The 21,972-nt window shown below is 35.8% G+C and overlaps 1 protein-coding gene across 10 annotated transcripts in view; it reads left to right on the top strand.

Annotated features, from left to right (window-relative positions):
• The window catches only part of Kansl1l (KAT8 regulatory NSL complex subunit 1 like), a 99,164-nt gene that overhangs the window by 6,867 nt on the left and 70,325 nt on the right, over window positions 1–21,972 (top strand). For 7 of the 10 annotated variants that reach the window (XM_029538358.1, XM_021198332.1, XM_021198333.1 and 4 more), the window contains exon 2: window positions 9,336–10,455. In XM_029538358.1, the coding sequence (XP_029394218.1) occupies window positions 9,365–10,455 (1,091 nt within the window). In that variant the 5' untranslated portion in view covers window positions 9,336–9,364. Of the gene's footprint in view, window positions 1–3,502; window positions 3,584–9,335; window positions 10,456–21,972 lie in introns of all 10 variants that reach the window. The other 3 variants (XM_021198334.2, XM_029538353.1, XM_029538354.1) reach the window with 1 other exon arrangement.

The following is a 21,972-nucleotide window of genomic DNA, read 5'->3' as shown; positions in this document are numbered from 1 at the left end:
ATAAATTATATGAATTGATTTGACATTTGTTCTTCTGGGTTTTCTTGGAATAGGGGATTTGATATCTTACATAAATTGGGGAAATTATTAGTCAAATTTATCACTTCTGTTGTTTCTTTTCTTGTTTCCATTATGTATGTTTTCTCTTTCTGTAGCTGTCCCATAATGCTCCACATTGAGATTTTTGATCTGTTAGCTTTTTTGCTTTTTAATTTTTTTCTTTAGTCTCTTTTTATTTTTTCAATTTGTAATTTTTGTTTTGATATATCTTTTATATTCAGAGCTTTTTTCAGACACATTAAGTGTATTACTTAGTCCATTGAAGGCAGCCTTTTTTATTTACTTGTGTAGTGCATGCGTGTGTGCTTGTGTGCGCACATGTGCTTGCACACAAGCTATGAAAAACATGTGAAGGCTGAAAGCTAGAGCAGACTGAAACTTAGTGTGTCTTTAATTTATAGTTAACTGTACATGACTAAAAACAAGACACAGGAGACTTTTAAACAGACTTTTAAATGTGTATTGTACACGTTTGAATATTTGGTTGTCTTGACTGTACTGACTCCTACATTTTGTTGTTTCTTACTAAAGACATTTTCATTGTCCTTTGGGGCCTGTCCTCTCATGTAGCTTTCTCCCTTTCATATAAACACTACTGCACTCCCTAGTCTTGGTTCTGGCTCCTTTCCCATGTTTCTACCCTCTGCCTAGGTAAAGTCCTGTCCTTGGCTTTAAATACTATTTATATGCATGACTTCTCCAAGTCCTGTCTCTAATTATGACCTCTCACTTGAACTCTACACTTGTTTGTCTGACTCCATGTGGGTGGCTAATGCATACTTCAAACATAATATACCCCAAACAGTACTCAGAGAAAAAGAAGGTGCCCAAGTCTGTCCTGTTTCAAAACTATTACCACTGATCATGCAGTTGCCTCAGCTAGAAAACCAAGGATTATTTTTGGTTTCTTTTTTTCATTTTAAGCCCAGCGAAATGTTGGTCATCAAAAGTTTTGTTGGCTCTACTTTGAAACATTTGAGTTGATTTTTCCTCATTTTTATTAATACCTCCAAGCAACCAATTTGGCTTGCATTGATTCAGTAATTGTGTCTCTGGTTCCTCTCCAACAAAAGTCTTTTTTCCATAGGACAGCCAAGGTGAACATGCTTGCTTGCTTGCTTCTTTCTCTGCCTCCTTCCCTCCCACCCTCCCTGCCTCCCTTGCAAATCAATCAGATCAAGTTATTTCCCTACATAAATTTCTAATGACTCTGCTTCACCTTAATTCAGTGGTCTGGCTATATCCACTACTCTGGTCTTCTTTTTTCTATTTTTTTTTTTCTGCAGTCATTATGTTCTAGGCATAGTTACTATTTTTTTTTTCTTGTAAGCATGCCAAACTTATTCTTGCCCAAAGCTTTCTTTATTATTTTTTCTTTATTTATTTATTTGAGGGGAAGGCACACATCCTAGATGCTTCTTAGCTTGTCATTGTTGAGATCTTAGACCAGGTAACACCAGGAAGCCTTGAGAGGCCTATCTTCAGCCACGCATCCAAATTTAGCCAGGTGCCAGAATAAACATGCTCTCAACTTTAGTTGTGATAAACACTTACAAAACCTTTATTTACTAGATATTTGATCTACTCATTGTCTTAGTTACTTTTCTATTGCTGTGATAAGACAGTATGACATAGGCAACTTATAAAAGGAAAAGTTTAATTTGGGGCTCATGTTCCTAGAGTATTTGAGTCTCTGGCCTTCATGGTGCTTCATGGTGGGAGCATGGCATCAGGCAGCAGACACTGGAGCAGTAGCTAGGAGATCACAACTCTATCCATAATCACAGGGCAGAGAGATCTAGACAGTTGGGATAGCATGGGCTTTTGAAATCTCAAAGCAGGGCCGGTGAGATGACTCAGCGGGTAAGAGGGCTGACTGCGCTTTCAAAAGGTCCTGAGTTCAAATCCTAGCAACCACCTGGCCGACCAGAGGGAGCAGAGGTCCTAAATTCAATTCCCAACAACCAGATGAAGGTTCACAACTATCTGCAGCTACAGTGTGTACTCATATACATGAATAAATCAATCTTAAAAAAAAAAAGAAACCTCAAAGTTTGTTCTCAGTGACACACCTTCTCCAACAAGAACACACCTCCTAATCCTTCCCAAACGGTTCCACTAATGAGTGACCAGTTATTTAGATAGATTCAATCAACACACTTTAAAGCCACTTTTCACCTGAGTAGTAGGTTTTGTTTTGTTTTTTTTTTTTTTTTAAGTTCTTTATAGTTAAAATAAATTCACCTCCCCTCCCTTTTCTCTCTAGCACGCTCCTCTGTACATTTTGTGAGAGTAGACCTCTTTCTAGTATTTAGGATAGTATCAGACATTTTTATCTATGAAAGTTTTAAATGAATAGTTGATATTTTAGAATGAATATATATTAAATGGAGATAAAAGACTCAAACTTCTACCCAAGGCAGACAATTATTTTATGACTTTGTGACTGTTTTCTTGTTTTTTGCCTTAAAAAACCAAACTGATTAATGTCCATAATTTGTGCATTTTAATTTCTTTTTCTTTTTTTTTGGTTTTTCGAGACAGGGTTTCTCTGTGTAGGCTGTCCTGGAACTCACTTTGTAGACCAGGCTGGCCTCGAACTCAGAAATCCGCCTGCCTCTGCCTCCTGAGTGCTGGGATTAAAGGCATGAGCCACCACGCCTGGCTTTAATTTCATTTTTAAATAATTTTCTAGCTATCTTTCGTAAGCATCCAATATGAAAAAGGTGTGTGGTGTAGTTGATTGTTAAATTCTCAATGAAAAGCAGATGGCTGCATTTGTAATTAAAGTGGTGTCTTACTGCTTTTCTAAGGTTGATTTCCAAGGCACAGGATACACATTTAAATTCTATGAAGTAATTGTGATTGTCTTAAACTAAACATTAAACTTATTCATTTACTCTTATTTGTTCATTATTGTGTGCTTTTAAACTTGTTTAGTATATTTTGCCTTTATCCAATTATCTACTTTGTATGTTAATGAAGTATATTCAACTAAGAATAAGTTAATTAAAATCTGTATAATGGTTGGAGCCATGATTCAGGGTTAAGATGAATGACTTAAACCTTAGTGATTTAAGACTACTGTTTTAAATATTTAGTTGGCTGGGTTTGGTCGCATATGCTTTTAATCCTAGAACTTAGAAGGCAGAGAAGCAGACTTTTTTTGTAAATTTGAGTCTAGCTTTGTCTACTTACAGAGTTGCTGGCTAACTGTAGCTACATAATGAGACTGTATCTCCAAAATAAATAAATAGCAAAATGAATAGATAGGTAGGTAGGTAGATACATAGATACATAGATAGATAATCAAAAGGTTGTTGTAGTTGGTACTTAGCATTGGGAAAGTGCAATTACTTCTTTTTCTTATGAATATTTTGGTGTCACATCTTAAAAAATCTTCAAAATACTACAAAAATTTTCTCCCTCTTTTCCCTCCTAGGTGTTCTTAAGAGTTTTAGCTTTTACATGTAGGCCCATCATTCATTTTGATGGATCTGACCATTTTCATACATGGTATGAGGTATGTGTTGAGATTAATTTTTCCTCTACAGTGAATTGTGAGCTTCCCAAAATACTGCATGTGTGTAGCAGTGTATTTCTGATCTGTTTTCTTTCCAGTTTTCTGTATGCTTATTCTTAGCTAGTACAGCACTGTCCTTAACTAAATGTCAGTACACAGTGTGAGTCCTTCAAGTTTGTTCTTTTTCAGAATTATTTTTGGCTATTTTAGTTCTTTTGATTGTAAATCATTTTAGTCAGCTTGTCAGTGTCAACAGAAATTCTTCCAAAATTTGGTTGAAATTATGTTTAATTTCACAAGTCATTTTGAGGAGAGTAAAATCTTACCATTGTTGAGTAGTCTCTCTCATGAGTGCAATGTATTTATGGAAGTCATCTGGGTATTTTTTGTGTTTTATATTTCTCAGTGTATGGATGATACACATTCTGTCAAATTTGTTTTGTTGTGACTAGAAGTGGGAGCCAGAGCCCTGATAATACCAGCCTTGACCATGAAGCTGTGCCAGTACTGCTTTGTACCTTTGGGAGGTGTATTAGAGTTCTCTAGATGAACAGAACCAATAGACTTAAGGAGCTTATCAGAGTGGCTTACAGGTTGTGCTCTAGCTATTTGAACAACTGTCTCCCATTGGAAAGGCCAAGAATGCAGTAGTTGTTCAATCCTAAGGTTGTAAGTCTCAGCTGGTGTTCTGGCTGTGTTGGAGTCAGGAATGAAGTAGGTTCTAACACCAGCAAAAGGATGACTCGTTAACAGCAGGAAGGATGAACTTTCCAGCCAGAATGTGAGCAAAGCAAGCAGAAAGCCAAAGCTCCTTCCATGTCCTTTTATGTAGGTTGCGACCAGAAGCATGGTCCTGATTTAGGGTGGGTCTTCTCACCTCAAATGATCTAATCAAGAAAATCCTTCCCAGGTGTCCCCATCTCTGGTTTTAATGGACTCCAGATGTAGTTAAGGTGACAACCATGATTAGCCATTCAGAAAAAGTTGGAGTTAATACTGTTTTCAAATTTTCTATGTCTGGTCTGGCTTTTCACATCTGTGATTATAAAGTACAAATGGTTTAGTATTTTGACTGTGTTTGTAACCTGACTGAATGCTGGCTAGGATGAATGTTTTAGATTTTTTTTTTTTTTTGTAGATTCCTTGGGATTTTTCTATGTAGAAATCGTGATGTGTTAATGGAGAGGTTTATTTTCTAAGCTGCTTGTCCTTCTCTTCTTTCCATAACACACTTAGTAGCTCTTCTAGCAGGACACTACAAATGGATGATGAGAATATTTTGCTTCATTTCCAGTCTTAGGGCAAGAGAATTGTTTATGCACTATCAAGATATAAACTATAGACTTTCATGATTTTTGCTGGGTTAAGGAATTTCTTTCTTTTGTCCTAAATTTCAGGAGTTCTTTTTTTCCCTTATAAGTGGATTTTACAATCAGTGAAATGCTTTTACTATATGAGATCCTGTTTTTTTTTTTTTTTTTTTTTTAACTTTGATATGGGGAATTTCAGTGATTGGTTAAAAAAATGTTGAACCTGCCTTGAGTTCATGAAATATACCATACTTGATTGGGTCACATTATCCTGCTTGTATTGTGCTGTAATTGTACAGTCATTGTTAAAATAGTAATTAAATAGGTATTTCTACTAGTTATAATTACATGGCAGCTGATGGGATCAAACACCCTCTTCTGGCTTCCACAGGCACTACACACACATGGTACACAGATGTACATGCAGGCAAAGCACATAATATAAAATAAATTTGAAAAAAAACAAAAACCTGCCCTAAACTGTTTTCCTTCTCAGAGTATAAGAGTGTCTGAGAGTGCTAGTGGTGTGTGGAGACTAGTAAGGCAGTCACAGAGAAGGACCAGAGCTGTTTTAAATACATTGGTCAGGGTAGGGCTTTTAATGGTGACCTTAGTTCAGCAAGATGAATGAAGGGGGTTAGTCATCTAATAGGAGCTGTTTTCATACTTACAAAATAACAAGTACTGTCACTTGTTGGTTAACATGAAGCTCAGTGTTCCTAGAGTGTATTAATCCATGGAGAAAACTGTAGAAGGTGAAACAGGCAGAGACCTGATACTGTAGAAATCTCTAGGCCATGATAAAGGTAATTTTAGATTTTATTGTAAATACAGGGCTGACTGCTTATTTAGTCAGCAGCTATTTATAGAGTGTCTGCCTGGTCACTTTTTTTTTATATATATTAGTTAGAAAAGTAGCAGGCTAAACATTACTAGAGTTTGTAAGAACTAAGAATTATAGTATGATATAATATAATACTTCATATAAATATGCAAGTAGGCAAAAGTATTTTAGATTTTTTTCAATTGGAAAATATACAATTATATATGATGTATGTGTACAAATTTTAAATGATTGAAATGAATCACTTACATGTTATACTGAAATCATAATGCATACAAGATATAAATATTTTCATGAGTCTTTTTAGTTATACATTACAGAGACTTACTTCTGCTTAGGGTTTTTTTTTTCTTTCAAATAAGGATACATTTGGGAATAGTGCACAAAAGAACTTCATGGAAATTTTAAATAGCGGTTGTGTTATAGCTAGAAGACGATAATCTAAAAGTCTTCATCTCAAATGCAGTTATGTTATAATCTCAAATATTAAAAAATAACTTAAAAAGGTGATTATCTATTCATGGGTAACAAAAGCCCTCTTGTTATTTAAACCTTATTTTCCAGCTTCTTCATTTGGGCTCTCTCAGAGTCTCTCATTAGCTCTAATCAGGTTAGCAGGTACTGTGACCCTCTCCAAGGTTGACTGGGGAAGAATCTGCTTCCCAGATTACTCACAAGCCACCTGTGGCATCATGTCTTTTCCATATGGTCATTCCAGCTCACAGACTAGCAGTTAGCTTCTTTACTAAGGGGAAAGACAATAAGACAGAAGATTCAGTCTCGCCATTATCTTAATCTCAGAAGTCATACTCTATTATAATTTCTGCTGGATTTAGTCACCTTGAGTATACCATTAAGTCATACTCAAGAGGCGAGATTGTGCAGATAAGAATAGCAGTAAATGATTATTAGGACCATTTTGTATGTAGTGTAGTAAAATAGAGCTGTCACAAGGTTGTCTATACATTTTCATTTTCCACCATAGATAGTCCTTAGCCACTTTAATCTTTGCATTTATTTCCTTCTATTTTTATTTTGTTCCTTAACTGTCCTTACTCTAATTAGTTGTAGTTCTCCCTCATCTTCACCCAGGACTCTGCCTCATGATATTTTACTTTATGGTCTCTGCTGCAAGCCACTTTGATTATATCCATAACATCTTGTTAAATGTGAGTGGGGTAAGAGATAGAAATGTTATTGTGGCTCTTTCTTGATTGCTACATAGTAAAGTATATGATAATTATTTGATGATTTTTTTACTTAAGTCTGGGAGATTTGGATATTTTGCCCTAACGATTATTTTTTTTTTTAAAGATTTATTTATTTATTTATTGTATGTAAGTACACTGTAGCTGTCTTCAGACACTCCAGAAGAGGGCGTCAGATCTTGTTACGGATGGTTGTGAGCCACCATGTGGTTGCTGGGATTTGAACTCCAGACCTTTGGAAGAGCAGTCGGGTGCTCTTACCCACTGAGCCATCTCACCAGCCCGATTTTTTTTTTTTTTAAATCTATGTGTGTGTGTCACATGTGAGGGCACTGTCAGAGCCCAGAAGAAGGGCTTCAGATCCCCTGGAGCTGGAGTTATAGGCAGTTGTGAATTGTACAGTGTAGGTGCTGGGAACAGAATACAGTTCCTCTCAAGAGCAAGTGCTCTTAACCACTGAGCAATCTCTCCATCACTTCTCAGATGTTCTGTAACTATTTTTCTATTTCCATTCAAAGCAGAGTGAATTTCAAACAAAAATCTTATTTTAATTTTTCCTTTACTATTTAGGATGGACATGAGTCTATTACACTAGAAATTATTGCTTAGTTACACAATTTGGGGTAATTCAAATTTGAAGGCAGACTATAAACACATTTTACATTATAAATTAAAATATAATTATAAATGTGTGTGTCTGCACACACTATGTGTGTTTATACAGACAGCTGTATTTTATCACCTAGGTAACCATTAACATTTGTTCAGTTTGCATTTGCTCCTTTTTTCCCAAGTCATAAAATTTGTAATGAAAATGAAAATCCTCTTAAACCATTACTCTTCCTTTTCTTTCATGGAACTTGATGCAACTACTGTTAGGGGTATGGTAGGTATTTTTCTAGTTCACTTTTTATTAAGTATAAGCATGGACATCCATATATATGATCTTTTATGTTTGTGTTATATTTATATGATGTAAAACTAATATGTGTGTGTGTGCATACCTACGCTGCTCCTTTTTCTTCTTACTGTTTTAAAGTCTTTCCATATTGATATTCTTTCAACTACAATAGATTATTCCAATGTGTTTTATTGTTCTTTCCTCTTTGGTTTTGTTTTATGTCTGAGTTGTTTTGGATTAATGTTTTGCTATTAGAACCATTGCTCATATAGCTATGACAAGCATATTTTCTACTTTATGTTCAAATTACTTAACCAGCTTGTGGCCTCAGTAGATGTTAGAAATTTTGCTTGCTTATTTCCTCATCATAAGTGATATTTCAGACATGAATCATTTTTGTCAGTTTCGTGTATGGAAATGTGGACTTTTGCTTTGCTGATAGACATTTCTTACTACTAGTTACAGCTAGCATTTGGGTGCACTTAATATTAGAATGTGCCATGTGTGTTGAAAAGTTACGGAGTGTAAAAGTTCCAGTGTATTATCATTACAAACCTACAATAGTTAGTTCTGTAAGGTTTTTTGCTAAGTTTGCTGTTGGAAAGACTTGGTACTAGATTACCTTTTTCTGTATTGTCAGGACATGGGACTTCATTCTTTTCTTTTGCAGTTTGAATTGGTCTTTGCTGGTCATCTGACATGTTTTTCACTATTTACTTGGTAGGAGGAGTACATTCTACAGTGATAATTAATAAACATATTTGTGAGAATGGAAAAACATTGTAGATACATTTTTAGGAAAAAAAACATGCCTCAGATTAGGGAATTTCTCACTGCTCTGTTATTTTTTAGCAACTATGAACTCATATGTTTTGCATCCTCTTAGGTGTACTTATATCAGATTATTTAACGTATTTTACCTGTAGTTATTACTGTTCAAGTTGAGAAAAATTCCATGGAACTTTATTTTAGAAAATGCTATTGTTTCATAAAGAAATATTCTTGTAGTTGTGGGATTGAATCACATTTTTAAGTTTGATTAAGAGATTCAAAGTTGTAAGTTTTTCTTTTGACTGTCATTAAACACTATCAATGATGTGATTGTGAGATGTGATTGTGAGACTTGCACCCACACGTATTTGTTATTAAACCCTTACTGTGACAGTGTACAAGTGCATTTTATTTTTGGTGCTGCTGTAGATAACACCCTGGGTCTTACATGTGCTATACAAGAGCTATACCACTGAGGATATCTCCGGACTAGTAATGTGCAACTTTAGTTGGAATTGTGAATATTGGGCTTACCATCAGAGTGGAGAATAACAGCTTATTATTGAGATAATGTGGGAAGTTGAGAGATAAAGGAAATCTTTGGTGTCTTGCTCATTTTAATCAGAAACATCAAACGAAAAAGTTGCCCTCGGCAAAAGTGTAAGCATCAAGCTTTTGGTTCCTAGATGTTTGATCATGTATTTTTATGTAATTTTAGGCTTCCAGTAATTATCTCCAGGATTCGCCATGACCCCAGCTCTGAAGGAGGCAACAACAAAGGGTATCTGCTTTTCATCTTTGCCAAATACCATGGAATCTGACAAGATGCTGTGCATGGAAAGCCCGAGAACTGTAGATGGAAAGCTTAAGGGAGGAGACACTTTCTCTCAGATGCTGGGATTTCCGACTCCTGAACCTACTCGAAATACTAATTTTGTGAATTTAAAACATTTTGCCTCCCCTCAGGCTTCAAAACATTTTCAGACTGTTCTTTTAATGAGTTCTAATTCAACACTAAATAAGTATAATGAGAATTATAACCAAAAGAAAGTAATGGAGTCCAACTGCAGTAAACTGAAAAATGTACTGTGTAATGGCAGCAGCATTCAGCTCAGTAAGATTTGCCCTTCTCATTCCGAGAATGAGTTCATCAAAAAGGAACTCTCAAATACCACAAGCCAGTGCATGAAAGATATACAAATCGTTCTGGATTCAAATCTTACCAAAGACGCTAATGTAGATAAACTACATCTGCAAAACTGTAAATGGTACCAAAAGAATGCACTTTTGGATAAATTCACTGATACTAAGATTAAAAAGGGTTTATTGCAATGTACTCAAAAGAAAATTGGACCTAGCCACTCAGATGTGCCTACTAGTTCCTCAGCTGCTGAAAAAGAGGAGGAAGTGAATGCTCGTTTACTTCATTGTGTGAGTAAACAGAAAATTTTACTTAGCCAGGCTAGAAGAACTCAGAAACACTTGCAGATGCTCCTGGCAAAGCATGTTGTTAAGCACTATGGTCAACAGATGAAATTTTCTATGAAACATCAGCTGCCCACAATGAAGATCGTTCATGAACCCACTACAGTTCTGAGTAATAGTTTACTTGAACACACTGAAATTAAGCCAGAAGTCAACATATTGGCTTCAGAGAATAAGTTTTGGGATGATACAAACAATGGCTTTTCTCAGTGTACAGCTGCAGAAATCCAAAGATTTGCACTGTCTGCTACAGGGCTGTTGTCTCATGTTGAAGAGGGTCTGGATTCTGACGCCACCGACAGCAGCTCAGATGACGAGTTGGATGAATATACCATTAGAAAAAATGTGGCAGTGTAAGTGTAAATTACTAGTTTTTTTTTCCTATTCTGCAGAGAGTAGCAATTATATTGGTTTCAAGATACATAATAAGAAAGTAGGTTTTCTAAAATCTTACTGCCATGATCTTTAAGTTATAAAACAATGGTGAATTTTTAAAATGTTTTTCTTTTTTTTCATAAAATATATTTTGAACATTTTTCTTCCCTCAATATCTTCCCCCTTCTTATCACCCAATTTTGTATTCTTTCTCTCAAAAAATAAAACAGAAGAAACAACAACAAAACCAAAACCAAACAAAAAACCTGAAAAAAAGAAAAAAAAGGGACAAAAATTTATTAACGCAAAAAGCATGGGCACACACACGCACAAACAGAATGCCAACACCATGGAGTCCCTTTCATGTTGGTCAAGCACTCCTGCAAATGGAACCTTCCCTGGGAGTGTGGTCGATAGACCCAGTAACACTCCTTTGGAGAAAACTGCTTTTCTGCTTCCCAGAATCTGTCAGTTGCGACTAGGTCCTTGGTTAGGGGTGGGACTTTGTATCTTGTCCTCATTTCTGGGACTTCAGTTGAATCTGTGGAGTCTTGTGTTTACTGTCACAGTCTATGAGTTGTGTCTGTAAGAAGCTGTTTTCTTTAGAATCATTCATCAGACTCTTTCTGCCTCTGCTTCTACATAGATCTCTGAGCCTAAAGGGGAGGGCTCTGACAAAGACATCCCACTTAGGGCTGAGTGCTCGTACGTCTTTCACTGTTTGTCCAGTTGTGCATCTATTTATTGGTTATCGTTGACTGCAAGAAGAAGCTTTTCTATGGAGGGTTGAGCGATGATCTGCTCTATGGTTATAGCAGGTCATTAGGAGTCATTTGATTGCTATGTTCCTTTAACAGAACAATAGGTTTTCACCTAGACCTGTCACCAATCCAGTCTCAGGTTACTGGACACTTTAGCAGTATCATGTTTAGGTTCCACATTATGCCACCACCACATCATTATGTCTTTAAGGTTTGTTGTATGTAGCAAGGTTTGTAGCCAGGTGAAATTGATCATAACTTTTCTCCTCTAGTAGCAGACAAAGTCCCTTTTAGCACCATGAATTATTAAGTGGGAGTGAAGCTTCTCGTACAGCAGCTTGATTTCTGCAAGCTTGCTGATATAAGTAAGTTGTGTCTTCAGCAATAATGCCTTACCATTGTGTTCATGGAGAGTAACCAATAGCTTTGGCAGCAGCCTGTAATGGTGTATTGGGGAGGAGGCCTACCTATAGGGCTATTTCAGCCAATGATTTAAAAGGTGTAACCCATTACTTGAGGGTTACTTGCTGGTATGTCTTGTCGGGGCATTCTCTTCCATTATATGTTGACTCTTTAAATTCCTTTCATATATGTATATTAGAGAGCCTCTACAGTGTTTCTATGTGGCTTTCAAAAGGCCTTCAGTGCTGTCTCTCTCCACAGTTCCACCTTTACTCCGCCTTACCTTCTTCCTCTCATCTTAATCCTCCCATTTTGGCTTCCCTTTTATCCCTTTATAATACTAGATTCTCTTTGGTTCTTAGTGTGAAGATTTCCTCCTCTTCCCTGGTTCCTCACTAGCTACTTAGCCTCAGTGGTTATTCATATTGAAGCACATATCTAAAACACAAAGCTAACACCCAGATATAAGAGGAAACGTGATATTTGTCTTTTTGGCTAGATTAGTTCAGTCAGAATGGTAGCTGTTAGCTGCATAAGTTTGTCTGAAAAGTTCACGATTTTTTTCTTTAAAACTGAATAGTGATGTATTTTGTAAATACACTACATTTTTATTACCCATTCATCACTTGCTGGTCATCTAAGCTATTTCTAGTTTCTGCTATAATGAATAGAAAAACAATGAACATGGATGAGCAAGTTCCCAAGAGTGGTGTGGCTAGATCTTGTGGAAGATCTATTGCTAGCTTCTGGCAGAGCTACCATTCTGATTTTTGTAGTGGCCATAGCAATTTGCACCTCTGTCAGCAAGGATTAAGTGTTCCCTCTTCCCTGCATTCTTGCCAGCACGTGCTGCCATTTGTTCATTGATCATGGCCATTCTGACTGGGGTAAGATGAAATCCCAAAGTAGTTTTAATTTGTATTTCCTTGATGGCTAAGAATGTTGAACATTTTTAAAAAGTGGTTTTATTTCAGTCATTTGCATTTCCTCTTGTGAGAACTCTCTATTCTATACCCCAGTTTTTAATGGGGTTATTTTTCTGGTGTTCATTTTTCTGTTCTTTATATATTATTGAAATTAATCATTTAGCAGATTGTAATTAATTAAAGATTCTTTTCCCCTTCTGCAGGGTGCTACTTTTCTTGAATGATGGTGTCCTTTGCTTGTTACTGAAGCTTTTTAGCTTCAGGAGATCCCATTGTTGTTCTTAAGGCCTGTGCTGTTGGCAGCCTGTTGAGAAAATCTGTACCAATGGGTCCCAGACTATTCTCCAGTTCCTCTTCTGTCAGGTTTCTCTTCTGTCAGATTTAGGGTATCTGGTCTTACTTTGAGATATTAGATCCAGTTAGAGTTGAGTTTTGTGCAGGGTGATAGACAGTGTGATCCATTTTTATTCTTCTAAATGCAGCTATCTAGTTTGACCAACACCATTTTTTGAAGATGTTGTCTTTTCTTCAGTGTATATTTTTGGTTTCTTTGTCAAAAATTAGGTGTCTGTATGTATGTGGAATTATGTCTGGCTTTTCAGTTCTGTTCTGTTCATCAGTGTGTGTGTGTGTGTGTGTGTGTGTGTGTCTAGTTTTCTAAGTATCACTATGTAGCAATGTCTGGCCTAAAGCTCCTTATGTAGACCAGGCTGCCCTCCAATTCATAGAGATCTACCTTCCTCTGCCTATGAAGTGCTGGCATTAAAGGTGTGCATTACCCACTTGGCTCAATGTATCTGTTTTATGACAGTCCTATAATGTTTTTATTGCAGTGGCTCTATAAAAGGACTTGAAATCTGAGGAAATGGTACCTTAAAATGTTTTATTTCTTAACTCTTATGTGTGACTTGTCAGATATGCCAAGCGTTAGCCTCAGGATCTTCTGTAAATACTTCAATTCACAAGGTTTGTTTTATTCTGTTTTATAAGATTGCTTAGTACGTGAGCCTATGGCACTTTTCTTGTGTACTTAGACTTAGGATTAATTATACTTAAAGCAATGTAAATGCTATGCAAATAATTGTTACACTGCACTGTATCATGACTAACAAGGAAAAAACCCTTTACATGTTCCATATGGAAACAGTTTCAGAGATGATAGAAATTTTCAGTACATTTGGTATATAATAGGTATCCTATAGCTATTGTGGTCTCAGTTATAATTTGTGATTGGTTGAATCTGCAGATGTTACGGTATCTATGGATATGGAATACTGCACATACTATTTAAAAGTAAGTTATTTTACACTTTGTGGAAAATTTACACATAGGAATAGTAATACTAATTAGGCAAAAATAAGCATTTTTTTTCTATTCTCGAATGCAATTAAAGCCTGAACCCTTATGAAATCACATGGGATCTCCTCACTGGCTTTGTGAATTTGTGAGTACAGGTAAAGTATTATGCTGCTTGATAGAAGGTAGAGATTGCTTTTAGATAGCCCAGGCCTGACCTGAATTCATTGTGCGCCCAAGGGTGGTCTTGAACTCTTTATGATCTTGCTTGTGCTTCCTAACTGCTGGGATTATAATAAGTATGCCTCTGACCCGCTAGGGTTTTGTATTTCAGTGCATAATCTCTATTCTACCTGGAACTATAACAAAATAAAAAGAAAAAAAATTATTTCATCTGCAGTACCTGATGATCTGCTAAGAAATGAGTTTGCAACTTAATTTGACTTAAATTTAAATAGTCACATGGAACATAGTTTGAAATTTCTTGGGGTCTAATAGTGTTCGTTAATTGATACACCTGCCTGAATATAACTGTGACATTAGGTTAGAAATAGTCTGCTGTTTTTTCAAATTTCCCCAAATGGATCATTATTATAGAATTAGAAACAAAGTTGTTTTTATTACTTAATATAGAACTAGTACATTTGTTTCTATAATGAGTAAAATGTGAAACAAAGCAAGCATTCCAGTCTTTTGGTGTTATGATGTCATTCTAACTGAAATTTGCTTGGATGTGGGAACTAGGGTAGTCACTATGCACAATTTATCTTCCAGGCTGCCATTTTGCTAGTTATTTTAGTTCTGTCAGTAATCATGGGAGGTAGTTGTTGCTATCCTATTTCCCTTAAACCATTACCCCAACACATGGCCATGCTCATGTATCCAATCTCTGGCTACTTTGTAGATGTCATGCTTCACACATCTGACACCATTCCTGAAAGGGCATCTGTGTGCCAGATCCAGTTCCATGCGAGAGTTCAAGCAGGACTTTCAGGTAGATGAGAGACCATAAAGACCCCTGTCAGTCATCCTATTGACGAGCACAGCAGCTCTTGTACTTCAGGGACACCTAACCTGAGATGTTGAGAAGCTGTGTACTCTTTGCCATTCTGGCCTCAGGGAACACATCTGAAAGTCTCACTTCACCTTGCTGGCAGACAGTGTTGTCCCCACCGATGCCGCTGATGCCGATTCCTAAAGAGGAGAACACAGCAACTGAATACGTTATGCAAAACAAGAAGCATGAAAACAATCCTAGAAATAGAAATAACCACACACACACAAACACACACACACACACACACACACACACACACACACACACACACCATCAAAGAGGGAGGCAAAATAGTTTTCCACTAACTGACCTCAACGAATAAGAATTTCTATGGATTAAGTGCCCGGGAAAGAATCGTTTTAGGGAAGCTTAGCACTATGAGAGAGTATGGATAATAAAATCAAGAGTGTGATACAGGAGAGAGACTGAAATAATGAACAGAGTGGTTTTGAACTGAGGGATACAGTGAAAGGAATGAAAAGTGCACCAGAGGGTGTCAGGCGATGTGCTCAAACAGAAGAGATCTTGAAAAAATCCAGTTCGAGAAGAAACTTTTTAAAGAAGAAAGCCTAGAAAATGTAACGGGTTTTCTCAGTGGTGCTAGTCTGTAGTCAGTAATTACAGAAAAGGTGGGGAAAGTTTTTAAGGAAGTAATGACTGAAAACTAATTGTAAATTCTAATCTTAGAAAGCGTATATCAAGTACAGGAGAATCAAGAGTTTCCAATTGTAAAAGCTACAGCAAGACAAGCTCAGACACTACGGCAGGCTGGAGAGACGGCTTTGCGGGAGGAAGGGCCTCAGTGATCCCTCGAGTCTTCGTGAGAGAAGGAGCGCTGACTCCAGCAGTTAGCACTCTGACCACCACACTTGTCTGTGGCATGTGAACACCCACACATGATACATACATACTAAATGAAAAGCAGTGAATCACTGGCAGGGTCTTGAGAGAAGCAAAAGATCTACATACAGAAGAGAGTGGCTGTCATCAGAGTCCAGAAAGCTTTCAAGGTCAGAAAAGTATGAAATGACAAAGTGTTCAAAGAAAAATAAGCTTGTAGCCAAGAATACCCAACCAAAGCTATCCTTCAGAAATAAAATGAAGGCAAAATAACAAGCTGAGAAGTTTACCACAAGTAGTTCATATATATATATATATATATATATATATACACATACACATACATACATACACATACATATATGCATATATATACAGTACACACACACACACACATATATATATATATATATATATATATATAATCACAAATGGAATTTCCAAGCTGAAAGTTAATAACCAAACATGAAAATAAAGTTGGTGGTAAAAGTAAGTAGCCAAGTCAGAAGACTGATAAACTTGAATGCTCTGTAATAGTGATGTATAAATAACTTAAGTCTTTACTGTGAAGGTTGAAAGAAGTGATTTTAATAGGAGTTTTTAGTGGTTACCAAATGAAAGTGTAATAGTGATAGCAAGTCATGAAATGAGAGAAGAGTAAAACTATAGAGTTTTTTGTAGATTATTTCTATGGGTTAGATAGAATTTGATTATGTTCCCCAAAGAATGTGTGTTCCGAGTGTAGCAGTGCTGAAAGGATGTGCAAGCTTTGAGAGGGATCTTACTAGGAGGTCATTGTGATGATGCCCTAAGGTGATTCTTACGTGGGTTGCTGTAAAATGGTAAGAGTGGCCCCCCCATTTGTTTCTCTGGCTTTGAATCTCACCAAATGATACCTGACTTCATCACTTCTATAATAATGCCATTTGGCACAATATAGCTAGGGATTCTTCACCAGAAGGCAGGCAGAAGGGGTTGCACTGACTAGGTTGTCAGTCTTTGACTTTCATCAAAGCCATCAGCTAAATAGACCTCTTTTCTTTACAGGGTACCAAGTGTCAGCTACTTCACTATAGTATATTTGCTGCCAGTTTAAAGTAGACTCATAGCTGAATCGTTTTCATGTCTCATAGTTATCACATATTATTTATTATATCAGTATATAATACCATATATTAACTGCAAAAAGAATTAAGTAATCAAAGCATAACAGAAAATCACTAGGTCTTGAAGAAGGAACAGTCTACTTTTTAAAAATAGCAATAATTAAAAGTGGCACTAAGAAATCTGTACCTATTAATAGTTAATTCAGTATCTTGAATGAAAAGATAAAATTCTTAAGAATTGCTGAGTGAATTTGGGAAAAACAAAGGGCCAATTATATGCTCTTCAGTAGGATATTTCAGCTTTAACAGGAGACATAAAGTACAGGGAATTAAAAATTAAGAGATATTCCATGCATATAGAAACAAGAAGAGAACAGGTGTTAGGTATACTTAGAGCAGGAAACTCCAGATAAATGAAACACTGTAAAACAAAGTATGTTATTACAATTGGTAAATAGTTTATCAAGAGATATAAGATTATACATATACCCAACATTGTGGTAAGTAATTTAGAAGGAGAAAAGAGACTGGAGCTCCCTATGTAGCCCAACCTGGTGTGGAATTTGGTGTACAGCTGATATATTCAGTATCCCCCTACATTTATCTCCTAAGTGCTGGGATTGCTGGCGTGCACTTCTATACCTTCCTTATGAAGCAGATTGGAATATATCTGACAAAACATAACTCAGTAACAATAGGTTTTTGTAAGTCACATTCAGCAATAGGTAAACCACCCAATAGGCTATCTAAAAACCAACACTGGACTTGGGTTCTCTTTGGATCAAATGGACCTAACATATAGGACATCTATCCAATAGCAATAGAATATATTTTGAGGTGCTCATATAATATTTGTTAGAACACATTATAGGTAGGACACAAAATAAATCTTAACAAATTAAAGATTGAAATTACATCTGTAGGGCCAGTGAGATGGCTTTACTGGATAAGAGTGCTTGTTGTGCAAGCCTCACATGAGTTCAGTCTCTGGAATCACAGTGAGGCAGAGAACAGATTCCTGCCTTCTGCACATAGTCTTGGGTCTCCACTTCTGTATATGGCATGCATATGCCTGAAGTCACACTTTTATAGTACAAAAGAATAATAAAAACCAACCAAACAAATTTGCATCAGGAAACTTTTACATTTAAAAATGAAACTAAAAATGAGTAAAAAGTTTGGGAAAATTAACAAATAGAAATTAAAGAATTTCTTAGAAAAGCCAATGGATCAATGAATAAAGAGAAAGTATAAAATATCTCAAGAGAAGTTAAAGTGGAAAACATTATCAGAACATAATGTAGCAAAAGCTGTTGTTAATAAGGAAGTGTATAGAAAAACCTACATAACAAGAAGAACCATGTGAAATACTGTTACGAGTAAGGAAAATAGAAAAGAATGAAGTCCTAAGTATAAAGAAAGATTGGCATAGAAAACAATTTAGTAGAGAACAAGAAAGCTACTGAAAATATCAATGAAACCAAATTTTTGCAAAGCAAAACAAAATCAATAAATCTTCAATTTAAACTAAGAATAATAGACTTATCAGAAGTAAGACAATAGAAGTGGTCAAACAGAAATACAGATTATAATGTTCTATTAGGAATATCTGTACTCCAACAAACTTGATAACCTAGAAAAATATATATACACACAATACCAAGATAATAAAATAAAAACTGAACCTGCCAATGTTGAGCAAGGAGATGACAACAAATCATCTGTTATCCAAAAGCAAGAACCCACCAGGTTGTGGTGGAGCACACCTTTAATCTGAGTACTTGAGAGGCAGAGGCAGGTGGATCTCTAAGGTGAAGGCTAACCTATTCTATAGAGTGAGTTCCAGGGCAGCCAGAATTGCACAGAGAAACTCTGTTTTGAAAACCCACAAACCACACACACACACACACACACACACACACACACACACACACACACACGCACAGGGCAAGGATTTGTGATTGTGATAGCCTCATTGTTGGATTCTATGAAACATTCAGAGAACTAATAACAATCTTCACTCTTTACTAAAAATTGGATAGTATGGACTGCTTCCTCATTCACTTTATAAAGCCAGTGCTACCCTACTAGCAAACCAGAAAGGAAGATTGAAAGAATAAAAATAGGCCAGTCTCTGTAATGAATATGAATTCAAAGTCTTTAACAAAAATAACTCAGCTAAAGGCTTTAATTCAGTTAAAATAACCAGGAACCATTATCTAGTGGAATTTATTCCGTGGGTGAATAGCATGCAAATCAATGATTATATCACATAAACAGTACAAAAGCTTACATCATCATCAATACAAAGAAAAAATCAATATCCTTTTTTTGGTTGAAATTACCAACAGAACAGTTATAAAAGGAATGTATCTTAAAAGATTCCCAGATAATCTCTTAGTAATAGCAAACTTGAAAGCCTTCCTTTTAAGATAAGGAACAAGACAAGGATATTTATTGTTCAGACTGGTTCAAGAAAACAGACCAGGAAATTATGAATCATAGAAACATGATTTGTAGTTCTGGAAGGTAGGGCGTTTTCAGGTTGAACTTGCAGATTCAATTCTTGAAAATGTCTTCGTACTTGACATTATCTTCTATCTAGTTTCTCACATGGTACTGGGAGTCAATAAGTCCACAGCCTCTTTTGTAAGGACATCAAGCCTAGGATGGAACAGAACTAGTCACTTCCCAGTCTTCCTAGTGAATACCTCTTAAAGGTCACAACATTGCTATTAGGCTTCAAGGAAATCTAAGTAGACATGGACATTCAGTCTGCTTCCTTCCAGGCAGTTCTGGAATTCTCAGTCAAATCAGGGCAAAGGATACACAAGTGGAAAAGGAAGATGTTAAATATTAAATAGGCTGTTTAAAAATGTTATAATCTGGGTGGGTGAGATGGCTCAGTGAGTAAGAGCACTGACTACTCTTCTGGAGGTCCTGAGTTCAAATCCCAGCAACCACATGGTGGCTCATAACCACTGTTATTGATATCTGACGACCTCATCTGGTGTGTCTGAAGACAACTACAGTGTACTTATTTATAATAATAAATCTTTAAACAACAACAAAAATGTTATAATCTTATGGGAAAAACAGGAATCCTGAAAATTGGCTGAAATACGAAATCAGTAAACTTGCTAAATACAAAATCAATGTATAGAAACTCCTAAACTGAAAATGTAATCAAGAATAAAAATTCTTTTTACAGTGGCATAAAAACAATTTATGATTGACTTGATAAAGACAGTGGAAGACATATATTCTAAAAGCTATAAACCATTGATAAAAATGTCAAAGTAGACCCGAGTAAGTGGAAATACTCTACATTAATTATAGGCACTGTGCCAGTTCAGTTCTCTCTCTGGAGATAGAAATGGGAGGAGTTGGAGTATCTATTCAATTTCAAAATATGTTAAAGTTGTCTCAACAGTTTGGTGCTAGCAATATAAATAGATATAACTAAGGAAAGGACTCATTGCAGCATGAGTTTAACTTATTTGTGTTCAATTTATCTTGGAGAAAAATTTCAAGACCTTTACACATGGAAAGGGACAATTTCTTAAATGCTGGGGAGATTGCATATCTACATGCAGAATTGAATTAAATCCTTATACCAGTCCATATGTAGTTCAAGATGAATTAAAGACTAAATATGAAGTTGTAAAACTCCTGGGAGAAAGTGGAGAGAAAGAGCTTGGCATATAGTTCTGACAAAGATTTTTCTGGATTTGGCCTTAAAAGAGTCAACAAATGCAAGAACAGACAAATGGGATTGCATTGAATTGAAAACTGATGCCCAACAAAAGAAACAATGTGAACAAACAGTCTATAGAATGGAAAATTGCTAATCATACATGTAATAAGTTAATGATCAAAGGATATACTCAAGCCAGACAAACAGTAACAAGAAAACAAAGACTAGAACTTTCTCCAAAGAAGACATACAAATGTCCAACAGGTACTCCAAAATAAAAAAAAAAAAATGCAACTCAACATTACTAATCATCAGAAGATACCAACTAAAACTACAATGAGATAATGTCTTACATGTATGAGTATAGTTATAAGGTTTATAAGTGCTGGAGAGAATACAAAGGAAACCTTTGCGTATTAATGATAATATAAATTAGTACAGCCTTTATAGGAAAAGAAATTTCTTAAGCTAAAAAAAACCCAGAACTGTCTTGTATACTCCAGCAATCCTACTCTAGATATTTCCAAAGGAAATGAAATCAATAAATGGAATCATTTCTACAAATGATGATTGTAATTTTCAAATATGGAATGGAATATTCAGCCTTTGAAAAAGGAAATGCATCACTTGTCAAGTAATTGAGCATAGAAATCAATAATTGAAAAATGAATGTCTTATCTCACTTAGAAGGAAAATCTAAAACAGTCATAACATAGAAGCACAGTAGACTAGTGCTTACCAGATTACTCAGGATGAGATGAGGAGAGAAGGTAGATGTTGACAACAGTGACTGTTTCCACATAGATAACTCAGTTCTGGAGCTCTTTTGTCAATATGCTGACTATTTCATAGAATATGTTGTGTGCCTGAAAGTTGCTAAGAGTAGATCTAAAGTGTTCTCACAATTAAACTGTATGTCAAATGATTGATATATAACTTCATTTAAATCACTTCACATTGATTTATACAGGAAAACATCACACTACAATAATCATGTACATTTCTTGTTATTTTTTCCCTCAGTAAATTAAAATTTTTAAAAAATATCCATAATAGTTTTAGGTTGTCTTAGAAAAATCTAAGCCCTGCAGCTACTATTTTGATAAATGACATTTTAATAAAAGTGACATCATTAAAACTTTTTTAAAATTAAATTTTCATTCTTAGAAAACAGAGCTAATCGAAATTTATATGTACTTTCAATGTAATATTTCTCAGATTCCCAGTGTATATTTTTGATAACAGTCAACATTTTTGTTGACTTGTCAGAATCAATGTCTCATTATGTAGTTCTAGGTGGACTGGAACTCGCTATGTAGACCAGGCTGGTGTTGAACAACTCCCAGAGCTGGACCAGCTTCTCTGTCTCCTAGTGCTGGGATTAAGGCATGCGCTACCATGCCTGGCTCC

The sequence above is a fragment of the Mus pahari genome, chromosome 5 (genome assembly GCF_900095145.1).
Source record: "Mus pahari chromosome 5, PAHARI_EIJ_v1.1, whole genome shotgun sequence".
Lineage (NCBI taxonomy): Eukaryota > Metazoa > Chordata > Mammalia > Rodentia > Muridae > Mus > Mus pahari.
The sequence above is the reverse complement of the archived record's forward strand: the minus strand, read 5'-3'. Positions and strand labels throughout refer to the sequence as shown.